The following is a 12,262-nucleotide window of genomic DNA, read 5'->3' as shown; positions in this document are numbered from 1 at the left end:
AACGGGTGAATGATGAACATTATAAACAACATTATTTCCCTGTAAATTTCATTTCCATTATTTATAAAAACATTCATTTTATATGAATATTTGTATTTCGTTAATCAGTAGAAAACATTTTCAACCTTCAATAAGTTTCACAATAGCGATTTTCGAAACCTTTCGCAGGAATGTTTAGCTTCTAAAATATGTGATTTGTTGACACACCAACATACAAGTATTTTAAAAGGTCGATTGAACATTAAAAGTAGCCTTCCCGCGTCCTATTTGCAAAGAGTAAGTAACTTTGCTTATACTTTCGGCAGAAAAGACTCCGATGAGCGACACGAGCCCATGGTTCGATTAAAAACAATGCAGAATTTGACTGGATATCAATAGCTGCGAAATAAGATGTTTCTTTTGTTGTTTTTGTTTGAAAGTTTGTTTAAAAAATGTGTGCTACTACGCAAATAAAAACATTTTGACGTAACCTTAAATTGATTTGTTTTATTTATTCATTTATAATCATGAATTTATTGTTCCAATTTACTATCAAATATAATAAGCATTTCTTTTATCACTCATTCCCGTGGAAAGACTCGTTTCCATGTGACTGCATCTTTGGTTAATAGCACAAACGATCAGGACTTTTCTTTGGTAGTGTGTGCGTACTTGGATTAGGGTCGATCTTTTGCACTCCACCGCTACCTTAAGGTATTCCAATCTCTGCATCAACGTTATAATGAGAATAGATAAACTATTTTTTGGAATGTTGCTACATCTTTGAGAGATCTTAACACACTGAAATTAAAACAAAAGTTGCAACCTAACTAATTCTAATTTTTTTCAGAAACGTTTTTTTGCGTCTGCTATGCATGGTCACCCATACTACTTGCATCCGTTTTGTTTGCACACGTTCTTGGTTGATAGCTCATAATTGTCTACCCTCAATTTTTATTTAACTTTATCATAGCAAATTTGAATCGTTCCCTATCATGTCTACACAACGCACGGTGCACGTGTGATTTATTTAACCTCAACATGTAGATAAACTGTAATTATAAACTGTACTTATCGTAAAACCAAGTTGAACTTTAAAGCATATTATGTTTTTAATTAAATCACGTCTCTACATGTCCCTTTTTTTATTAGCAGCCTTATGCATGCAAAAATTGCAAAATATCACTTGATGTCTTTCATATGTCCTGCCTACACACAATTTTGAACATGAGTTGTCTTTATCACATTAGAAATGTTGATATTCTTAAACGAGCGAAATCAAAACTCGTTTTATTCTGGTAGTTGACAGACGAATTCAATTTACTAGCTACCTTTTACTTCTACTGGAAAGAAGACCTGCAAAAGTGGCATTAAACTGGACACATTTGGGTCGCAGGCGGTCTTGTATTAAACCAAGCGTTTTTTTGTGAGGGGTGATATATGAAAACATATTACTAATCAAGCCTCTAGACTTGCTCAAGATCTTTCTAAATGGCGAAACCTTGTGGCACTTTTCCGTATGACGGCAGAAGGAGCAATAAAGCAAGGTAAATGGCCTAAAATCAAACGCGTTATATGTATTAGCTTCTTGCGGTAGTAGCGATCTATCACAAGAATATCCTGCCTAGTCATTCTGTTTGTACTAAATCTGTCATCATCTTTCTCTTCTACCCATGCTCCTCCACTCACATATACTGTCTTCTACCCATGCTCCTCCACTCACATATACTGTCTTCTACCCATGCTCCTCCACTCACATATACTGTCTTCTACCCATGCTCCTGCACTCACATATACTGTCTTCTACCCATGCTCCTCCACTCACATATACTGTCTTCTACCCATGCTCCTCCACTCACATATATTGTCGTTTTACTCTTCCTTTTCAACGGAAAGCGTTCTTTATTTATTGAATCACTGTGCCTTTATCTGGAAAATTGCGCATGCGTCTAAGCCCAATCGAAATGTCTCAACTAACAAACAACTTGTTGATAAGAAGAATAAAAGGCAAGAAAGCGTCTTATTTGGGAGAGGGTTGGAGTGCCAATGCAAAAGCTTCTGAACGTAATGAAAAATAACAACAAGGTGAAAAATTGGTACTTTTGTCTCTTAAGATAAAGAAATCATTGTTGACGTATATGTTTCTTCCTGAATGAAAAACGCCGTGGAAATATCCTTATTTTTTTACTTAAAAATTTATAGTTTTCTGGGGTAGCTACTATTTTGTTGACAGAGTGTGTTATCAGGAAAATAATTAACCTCCTCTCCAGGAAAATAAAGATACATCCGTTTTTATAAAATGACGTCGTAGCTCAGTCACGTCACTAAAATACTAGGTAGTTCCTTTGAACTTTTGCACAGCAACATACAAGTTTATTGCACATAAAACCAGTCGAAGCCATGATCTTTAGAGGTATTAATTACCTTCTTAAAGATAGTAACATAGCATCTTTGACACCTCCTCGTGTTCTCTCTGTTTCCTCGTCAAACCAAACTTTCGATTTATTTAATGGATTTTACTCACTGTAGCTTTTGTAACTGTCAAAAAAAATATTGCAGAAAATTTTTCTTTTCTTAAGAAATAAAAATAAAAAAGTAGCAAAGTTATCAATAATAAGTAATTATTCATAAACAGGTTGTCTAGAGGTCTACGTGGTTCTAAAGTGTGTTTAATTTCTTCCACCTTCACTTTTTGAGTTGTCCGTTTATTACACGCCATTCCTCGGAATGTGAATCCGCCCTTATTAAACGCATTGTGGAAAACCTTTTCGCTGAAACGTCCACCGTACAGTTTGTGACCACCGCTATATTAGCGCCGTCAAAAAAGCCTAGAAATTTTACGCAATTGCGTGAGATAGCACTGGAAATCCCACGCACATTAAAACTCAAACTTGAATAAGTTCACGACACTCGAATTACAGCTTTTGTTTTTATTGTATTTGAATTAAATGTTTTTGTTACACGATAAATAGCACCAACGGAGAAGTGTGTTAAACATGATTACTTTTTTACTTTGGCGTAGATAATAAATATTCATAACTTTCTTTTTAAACAAAAATCAATCAAGAAGTAAGAGCTATTGAGCGAAGAAATGAAAATTGAAAAATTTCTTTTACATTTTCACTTCGTTTGCTTTGTTTGTTTGTTTATTTCTTTAATACCATCAACAGTAAGCAATGAATGGTCGGTTGCTATGGACGGTTACCAAGGCTTGTTTAAGAAATGTTACATCTTGTCCTCATGTAACAGACACACATCAAGTAAGTATAGCATACTATATACGATTGTGCTATTTTCTTGTAGCAAAGTCGTTGGTGTGGAGATGGTGAGGATGTAGAAAAGTAAAAAAGAAGGGAATATAGTTCATAGGGTGACGTGTTAGTTTCAATTATTTATGTCAAAAAACAAGTTTTTGTTATAAAAACGTAGTCTAAAAGAACTTTGAAGCTGGAATTTTGCCTACCGTTAAGAACATCTTAAGAACGTGCGCGAGCTGAATTTCTTTCTAGAGATAGGAGCAACTAGTAAGTCATTTTTTTAGAACAGTTATCTGTTTCCTTTGTAAATGTAAATGGATATATATTTCATAAATTTGACCATTATTTTTATAATTTTTCAAAGAACAAGAAAAACATCATTGGAGTCTGAGAAAATGCTGAAAGATAACAAGCCTCAGCTTAAATTTAGACCTTCTAATAAAGTATAGGGTCAAGTAGCTAAAGATTTTTTTGGTATATAAGCTATAGAAACAATGTGTAGACGTCTTTACGGAATGCAAACAATGTCATTTGTTCATTAAAAATGGATCTGAAGTGACTGGTACTTAAATGTTTCAAATGCCTATAATTAGATACTTTATGGGTTAAATTTAGATTAAAAAAGAAGAGAGGTTTGGATATAGTAAAGAAGGTGCAATTTTAAATACTAGTCGTTAGCCCGTGGAAAAATCCACGGGTTCGCCCGTCGCAGCTAAGCTACCATTTTGCGTGGCAGACAGACGTTCGAATTGTTTATGATCCAGCGACTTATGTTTCAATTTCTATTTTCCTGTTTTGAAACGAACAGTAATAAACGTGCGAAAAGGAGATATGCTTTTAAACGGAAAAAACATTGTTTTGTAAAATCATTTTCCTAGCTGGGCCACAGCAAAAAACTGTGATATTGCAGAGAGTCGAAAACATAAGTCGCTCCATCAGCCACAAGCTATAATATTTTTATTATTTTCATAGTGCTTCAAATCGGAAATGCGTAGCACAGTGCTCAAACAAGCTGGTGTGAACAAAGTGTTAGCTAATTCATCTAACTTAGGTCTGGGATACACAACACCATATCTGGAATTTAAAAACAGCAAAACTTTTAATATTTAATTCCCCTTTTTTTGCTTCTTTTTTACATTATTCGCTAGCCTTCTCATATAAATATACCAGGCAAGATTTAGCGTCTTTTCTTCAAGTAATTCCAGAAATTAGAAAGAGTGAATACACTTAAACACCTCATAAACACCCGTGTAGGAGACATTCGAAGCCTTATCTTGTTTTTTTAAAGCTCTGATACATTTTTGGGTTGTTTAAATAATTAGTCTATTATTCCCACAGTACATAAATTACAAAAAAAGGAAAAAATTAAAAAATGACACTTTTTTCTACACATATTTATTTTAAAAGTTTCACACATTTTTTTGTTTTGTTTTTATCAGAATCATGAGGCTCGATTTCCGAAATTTTTAAAACATGAATGCGAGTTTCAATCATATTTTTTGTTTTTAAAACTCTAAATAATCCGAAATATATTCATTATCACAATATTTCTCTCGAAGAAATTGACGACGTAACAAATCGTGCAGATTACGACAGACGTTACACATTGATTTTCTTCTATTAAATCTTAACCTATTTTTCCTGCATTAATTCAACCATATCATCTTATTATTTAAACAACTTTAAGGAAACCGTTAATGGAGTCGATTCTCTCAACAATTATTTTAGAATCACCTTCAAGAATTATTTAAAACTCAAAATGTTGATTTTATTTAGAATCGTGAAGCTCAAAAAATGTGCTTTTATAAGAATGCCCGAATGGGATTGCAGGTTAAAAACAATAGGTTAGATTTTTTGATATAACGATCAGATAACGTGTACTGTGTACTGTGACTAACAACCAAGTCCAAACTGCACTGCAGTTTTACCATTTCTTATAGAAACCTTCATTGCGATGCAAGTCTTACAAATTACAACATGCATAGCTACCATATGTGGTCTTATATACTGCTTCATTTCAATTCTGTTGAAAAAATTTGTTCATGCCAAGCTCTATGTTTTATCATTGTTTTACGTGACAGTTTGTAAGTTGCTGTTTTTATCATATTTTCTTTATACTCATCTCATATGTGTAAGCAACATGTCAGTTAAGATTCCATCTTTTTAAAATTGATGTAAAACACGTGGCTGGATATTTCGTATTGAAATACAAGACAAGTTGTCCACAGTCAGCCATAATTCAATATTTCTGTTTCTAATATTTAAAGATAGTATAATCTTTTTTTCTAGGTTTCTTTATCATCATTGTGTTAGCATTGTACACGAAGTTGGTACATCAGTCGATAAAAAGCGACAAAGTGAACTATGGTTGGCCAGTATACGCTGAAGTATTCTCCATACTTGTCTGCGTTGTAGGTGCTTTAGCATCCATTTTATTTTACAGTCGAGAAAAAAATAAAAGTGTACTACGAATTCAAGCAAAAGATTTACGAAGATAGAATTTATTATAGAATTATATGTTATACCATATATATGTGTGCAGCTATATAAAATAATTTTTTTTAAATATTTTTTTTTAATTTTTATGTTACAAGGTAACTGTTCTGCCCAATCTTGGAACGCGCCCTGCCTTAAGACTGGTTAGGCCAATCTTCCGACAGTGACAAATGGCCGGCCAGTCTTAAGACTGGGCAATTTTATGCCCAAAGATTGGGCAGCGTCACAAGATTGGGGAGAGCATAACAATTTCAACAGTATATATTGCAGGTTTTACGAGGTTGTAAAATAATCATTTGATAAAGTTGGTTGATATACCAACAAAAATTATGTCGTTTTCTCATTTGATGGCTATTCCCATTTTGAAATGTTTTCATAGATAAATATGGGTTCAAAATTAACACTATATGTCGCTCTCTTTAAGTTGTCTTTTCACCTGAACATATGACCTCTGATATTAATACCTTGATATAGTGACTCTAATGATGTGTAATTATAAAGGAAGACAAAACGCTGACATTTTAAGCAGGAAAAATAATAATGATAATAAAACAACAACAGTTTCAATCAATGATAATTAAAAATAAAAAGTTGAACATGTTAAACTTTCTATTTTTAATTATCACTTGTTAAAAAGGTGGACGTTAACATTTTTTGGTGTGTATGTCGATGATCATAGATCATGCTCAAATATCGGCATTAACCCTATTTTATTTGGGTGGGGAGGGGGATGCTTTTTGGTTCCCTTTAATTTTAAGCTTCCGTCAAGTAATTTTATACATCTAAAAATGTTGCAACCGTTTTACATATCCTTACGTTTAATGAATTTCTTTTCTTTTTTCTTTATGACTCATCACTAGTTTTTCTAGACTTGTGCTGGGACATAAAAAAAGTTTAGGTACGAATAAAAAATAATATCATTTATCGTTTCACACTTTTTTCTTGGACTACATGACGTCATCCAAACTTTTATATCCTGATTCTCCTCCAATCTGCTAACAATGACTTCCAAAATTGAGAGCTTACCTGTGAATTGAAGTGCCAAACACGAAAAAAACAAGTTAATTTTTAGATGAATGAACTTGACTATTGCTCATCTGCAACATTGTTGCAACAGTCATTTCAATAATTCAATGACGTAGGAACCAATTAACCTACACAATTGCGCGAGAAGCAATCGCCATAATTTTCAATATCTTGCAGCAAAAACACGTGTTCTCAAAAAAATGATAATAGCATACAAAAATTGGTGTCGACAAGTAATATTCTCACAAAAACCACTTTGATGAAATATCAATAAAGTTGAAGGTTAATAAATATCTATTGACTTCAACTAGCTATGTCTTCATGGAATGTCTTTCAGAAGTTTACAGGCTTTGCTCCAACTTGCCCATTCAATATTATGTAGCGATTGATCTTTTTTATTCTTCCCTGAAACCCAAACAAATACTAAATTTCGAAAAAATAGTATGTTCAAAAAGCCTTGATTGGAAAGCCGTTTAAAAGGGATACAAAACGTGCTGTTGATTTTTGAGATTTAGTGACTTAGCCAACGTTTACACTCAGGCGGGATGAAATCTCAGGGATGAAACGAAAAGTGTTTACACGTGAGCCTCATCCCGGGGTGAAATCAGCGTATTTTCATCCCGGGAAAACGAGGAACGCAGTACGATGGCGCCTAACAGAACAAGTTTAATATTGTTGATTATAATTATATCCTCAAGCTTAACTATAGCATCCCTTCTGTTACAATTGCATATAGCTAGTAGATATCCTAAAAATCAAAAACTTGAAGGTGAATTGAAACAATTATAACCAACCCTTCATATTTGGTCAGCGCCGTCAGGTAGCTGATCTTTCATTTCGGTTTGCCTTTTTGTGTTCGTGTGTTATTCTGTCCGTCCCTAGTCAGCTTCCCGACCACCTTATTACCGCCTACTTAATCCAAGGCTGTTTTCCACTCATCAGCCAATCAGGATGCACGAATCATGAGTTTCCAGAACGAAACGACATTTTAAAAGAAAGAAACTGATCTGATCAGATCTGAAATACAGCTAAAATTTAAATAAAACCAAATATATTTCCGGTTTTGGCTGTCTGACTGGTAGTTACGTCTCCGTACACTGAAGATCTCACTGGTTTTGTTGTTCGTTGACCATTTTCAAGGCAAGTTATTCTACTTTTCTATTTATTGTTTTATAGCTAGCTAGCTATTAGGTAGCTACCGTTAATGCATTTAAGTATTCCCAAACCTCAACAGGTTTCTAATTTTTGCCAGTCGCACTAATAATAAGCTAGCTAGCTAGCTATATATTAACTGAAATATAGCTAGTTAATGACCTACTGTCCTAACTGCTAAAGCCGCCATCAATAAAATGTTCGGTTCGTGTCATTTTTGCATATATAATGAAAATGTAGTGGACGGGCAAAAAAATTTGCCATCTTCGTTTAGGGTAGGCATCCATATGCTAACATTTCCAAATTAAGCGTTGATTCGACGTTACTTTGAAAACCCCCACCCCCACCCCCTGTCAGTAGTATCAAGCCATGGCAGTTGCAAAAGAGGTAGGTTTAGTCATGATGTTTCAATCGCAGTACGCTATGCCATCATGATGACGGAAGTACATTCTGACCAAATGTAGTTTGTTTGATGCTACATGGAAGGTCCCCCTCTCTTCTGCTCGTAAACAGACAAGATCTGGGCACTGTCAAATACGATCGTTTTATCAAATATATCTCTCCTGCATCTGGGCCCAAAGCGATATTTTTTTTCTGCCATGGATATTAACGTCGAAAAAAACCAACCCCACCCCCCTAACGTCAAATCGAAAATAATTCCATTTTTAAGATCTTAAATATTATTTGCCAATTTCGAGTTTTTGTCCCAATTTACAAAAAGACTTTCAAAGATGGTGGATATTTTAAAAACGCAGTTTTTCATAGCCGATTTAAAATTTTGGTACTGGACCGTAGAATTTATCGGTAAAAATACATTATCAGCCATCAGACTTTTTGTCTGCCATATTTAAATAATGAAGTTCTTGGTGAAAATCTGCTTAGCTCCTAATGCAATGTATAATGCGTGTAAGTCATATTGAAGAAGAACTACTTTGTTTATCACAAACATACTGCCAAGCAGTGAGCGGGATTCGATCCGCGGTCCCCAGAACTGGGAGGCGCTTGGCAGTATGTTAGTGATGAACAAAGTAGTTCTTCTTCAATATGACTATTTTTTTCTTTAATACGGTCTTGATATATTTAGTAGCATTATCCTCATAATTTACTTTATGGGGCATTAATTTGGATTGTGAAACGAAAATGGAGCTTTTGATGGTCCCTAATTTTCGCAAATTTTCCTTCTTGCAAAAGTTTCTTCCCTTTGTTTACAAAGTATTGTGTAATTTTTTTTTCTTCTTTTCTTATAGGTCAAGCGAAAGAACAACGGTTTACTTGGTTACTATTTAATCTCTTGTCAGACTTGCACACTACCTTGATCTTACAATATACTTTTACATATATATAACTTATAGAATAGATTTTTTTTACAATAAAGAATAATATATATAAAAAATATATATAGCTAGCTATATAATTTTACTGTTCTACTTTGTTGTATTTTTACGATCTAGGCATATCGCATTGCTATTGGAACTTTCGGTTCAACCACTCAGCTCAGTTCAAAACTACTGTTTCTGAAGAAATTTTCTCGCTCTTATTAAGGCCAGCTCCATTCTGTTCAATTTTTGTGTAAATATTATTTTGGCTTTTCTAATGGCTAGTGACGTTTAGTCCAACCCCGGGCCTATCAACCCAGATAAAATAGTATTGGGCTCATTTCATCAAGGTCATTCTAGATTTGGAGAATCAGCGGGTAGCCAATGCGTGTGCAATGCTTTGTGGGCCATCTGTTACCCTTCTATTGCGTCTGTGCGTTACTGGACTGAATGGGATCTTGATCGTATTTTTACACGAGGGAATGGTCTTTACGTCAGCCTAGGTTACACCAGTCAATATCTTGCTTTAGACGAACTGCCCAATTCAATTGCAACTGAAAACGGGAATATTCAAATTGAAAAGTCAGATTCCTATTTATTTGAACTTTCGAGAAATAGTACTTCCTTCCTCCGTGCCCAGTAATATGCCAATTATCTCACGCTATCTCGCAGTGGAAACCAAGCAAAAGAAGTGAGACGATATTTGAACTAATATCATTATTCAGAGGAAAGTGGGTAAATCTTACTATCTTGAAGCGGAAGAAAATTTTCTTTTTTACTTTCGTGGATAAACAATTCTCACTCACACATTTAAAGTTCTCAGTCGCGCTGACCTCAAGGCCTAAGGGCCTCTAGTTTTCCTTTGCTTTGTGGGTCATCACAGAAAGAAAAAACAAAATGTTTTTATGGCTTCTATATTTAGAATCATGTCTGAAAAAGTGTAACATTCATTATTCTCATGTCGGGATGAGAAAATATTGTGATTAGATTTCACTGTTCCGTAATATATTTTGGAGAGCGTAGCTTGTTTTACTGCTAAAACAGAATATAATAAAAATGTAGATAGACGACGTTTCTATTTTTGGAAAATAACAATAAAAAAGTGCTAAATTTATTACAGAAATATAACTATAATAATCTTTCTGATAGGACAACTATGTATATCTCTTGAATATCGATTTTTCAGCGGACTTTATATTAAATACATTTACAATTTGTAAAGATGTAGAGTAAGTAGCATCAATTGCGAAGATGTTACTTGAACCGTTTAGTTGCTCCTTTAAGTGTAAACACTTTGATCTATAGCTACGTTTAGCATTGATATCAACATTGTACAAGGAGAAAAATAGTGAGATTATGTTTAAAAAGGAAGAACGAAAGACTAAAATCTGCGAAGTTCGATTTGTCAGTACAAACGTTGAGCGTTAAGGATTATATTCTGAGAAAACTTCTTGATATAAACGAAAAAGTGGTCGGCAAAAGAGTTACTGTTGTCAGATGTAATATTGTACCTAGGGATATGTTTTCTAACTCGTAATTTTTCTTTTAATGCACACAACTTGGGCTGGTCTATTATTTCATCTTTGTGGTCCTGCTCGTGAGAAGGGGCAGATTTATTGCAGCGATTGTTGAAATTTATTTTTCTAAGTCTTTTTAATTTAAGCTTTTTATTTTTCTTCTGTAACATCTTCACAATGGTTTTAAAATTCTCAAGTCCATCAAAGTTCTGATCTCTGCTTATCCTCAAACAATTGTTGTCGTGTATTAAGGAAGTGCATTTCTGTTCTACAACTATGTTTCTAGTTTTGTGGCATTCATATTTATTCTGATGAAATTCAGTGGACGTAATCTCTTCCTTGAAGTTACCTGTATTGATATATTTTCTTATATCTTTTAGAACTATCCTTGGTTCAAGTGTTCCGTTTAGTAATTTTTTTGCCACAGAAACGCTTGTACCATTTAGATTCTGTTTCACCGCATGAAGTATATTTGAGGTACGCTTTGGCTTATCTCTTTGTTCAGTAGACTTAAATTTATTTTTGAGCTTTACATCTGTATTGCCTTTATGCTCTTCCGGTATTTCTACTTCCTCTTTGCTTTTGCCAACCAAGTTCGTCCTGCATGCATTACCATTTAAAAAGTCAGTTCCACAATTCTTAACTGAGATTGTACTTCCAAGGTACCATTGCTTCACTTCATCCATAAAGTTTGACTTTAAACTGCAAGCATCTACTACATCAGTTCCTTTAGGGAGCGCTCGAATAGTTTTAAAAGGTGATACTTTAGACATGTGGGATAGTTGCATTGAAGGATTTGTGCCTCCTTGAAAATCATAATATAGCGAGTTTTTATTACAGTTCGGTCTCTGGAAGTAATATGGAACTTCAAATGGTCTGTATACGTTTCTTGCGGGACACGGGCAAGTTACCGGACCATAATTCATTCGGTGAAAATCTTGAAGAGGAGTATGCGTTGGTAGATATAGCCCGTGATTAAAATACCTGGGTAAAGAATCATTTGTAATAAACCTACGATCATGTGAAATGAGGTGTGACAATGTGGTATTTTGTTTATTTACATAATTACTGTAAGAGTTTTCTGTCAATATTTTAGTTGTTCTCTTCACGTTGAAGGATTGATTTCCAGCGTGGACTCTAGTCAGCATTGGAAATCCATCATGAACAATGACAATGCCACCAGTCGGCGTCTCCATGATTACTAAAAAAGTAGTCTACGTAAGGAGTAATAAAAAACAGGAACTAACCGCTGTTGAAAAGCAACAATTTTATCTCTTTTCATGTGTTAAAGTAACAACAACCTTGCATCTAGGTCAACAGCGTTGATTGGTTTTTACGTGGGTTAACTTGGCTTTTCTTACGTCAAAGGAATCTTGAATGGTTTTCAGGTAATCAAATTGAACATGACTGCCACACGTTTATTCCTACCTGTGTTTTTTCACTTCGGATGCATCCCAAGATGCAAACACTTCCGTTAAACAGAGGCTAAAACCTATCGATCAAGTAAACACTTCGATGT

The 12,262-nt window shown here is 34.3% G+C and overlaps 2 protein-coding genes across 5 annotated transcripts; one reads left to right on the top strand and one right to left on the bottom strand.

Annotated features, from left to right (window-relative positions):
- The first annotated feature begins 3,029 nt into the window (after positions 1-3,029).
- Positions 3,030-6,113, top strand: LOC130635471 (uncharacterized). 4 transcript variants are annotated; one of them, XM_057444804.1, is made up of 4 exons: positions 3,030-3,239; positions 5,013-5,080; positions 5,159-5,320; positions 5,526-6,112. In XM_057444804.1, exons 1-4 carry the CDS (start codon positions 3,156-3,158, stop codon positions 5,620-5,622), a joined length of 411 nt encoding a protein of 136 aa, XP_057300787.1. In that variant the 5' UTR covers positions 3,030-3,155; the 3' UTR covers positions 5,623-6,112. The 4 variants fall into 4 exon arrangements, with proteins under 4 accessions (XP_057300787.1, XP_057300788.1, XP_057300785.1 ...); XM_057444805.1 differs by having other exon boundaries at positions 5,177-5,320; positions 5,526-6,111; XM_057444802.1 differs by lacking the exon at positions 5,013-5,080 and having other exon boundaries at positions 5,177-5,320; positions 5,526-6,108.
- A 4,039-nt stretch (positions 6,114-10,152) lies between these two features.
- Positions 10,153-12,262, bottom strand: LOC130636571 (uncharacterized). Its single transcript, XM_057446332.1, has 2 exons — positions 12,172-12,262; positions 10,153-11,944 (listed from the first exon to the last, which is right to left on the bottom strand). Exon 2 carries the CDS (start codon positions 11,937-11,939, stop codon positions 10,632-10,634), a length of 1,308 nt encoding a protein of 435 aa, XP_057302315.1. The 5' UTR covers positions 11,940-11,944; positions 12,172-12,262; the 3' UTR covers positions 10,153-10,631.

Source organism: Hydractinia symbiolongicarpus, chromosome 3, assembly GCF_029227915.1.
Source record: "Hydractinia symbiolongicarpus strain clone_291-10 chromosome 3, HSymV2.1, whole genome shotgun sequence".
NCBI lineage: Eukaryota > Metazoa > Cnidaria > Hydrozoa > Anthoathecata > Hydractiniidae > Hydractinia > Hydractinia symbiolongicarpus.
This window is presented reverse-complemented; position numbering and strand designations above follow the sequence as displayed.

Coding starts and splice junctions, on each gene's coding strand:
- LOC130635471 (XM_057444802.1), top strand. CDS start 3,071: ATGAAAATTGAAAAATTTCTTTTACATTTTCACTTCGTTTGCTTTGTT. Junction 3,240..5,176: donor ATGTAACAGACACACATCAA/GTAAGTATAGCA, acceptor CATTTCTTATAG/AAACCTTCATTGCGATGCAA. Junction 5,321..5,525: donor ATTGTTTTACGTGACAGTTT/GTAAGTTGCTGT, acceptor CTTTTTTTCTAG/GTTTCTTTATCATCATTGTG.
- LOC130636571 (XM_057446332.1), bottom strand. CDS start 11,939: ATGGAGACGCCGACTGGTGGCATTGTCATTGTTCATGATGGATTTCCA.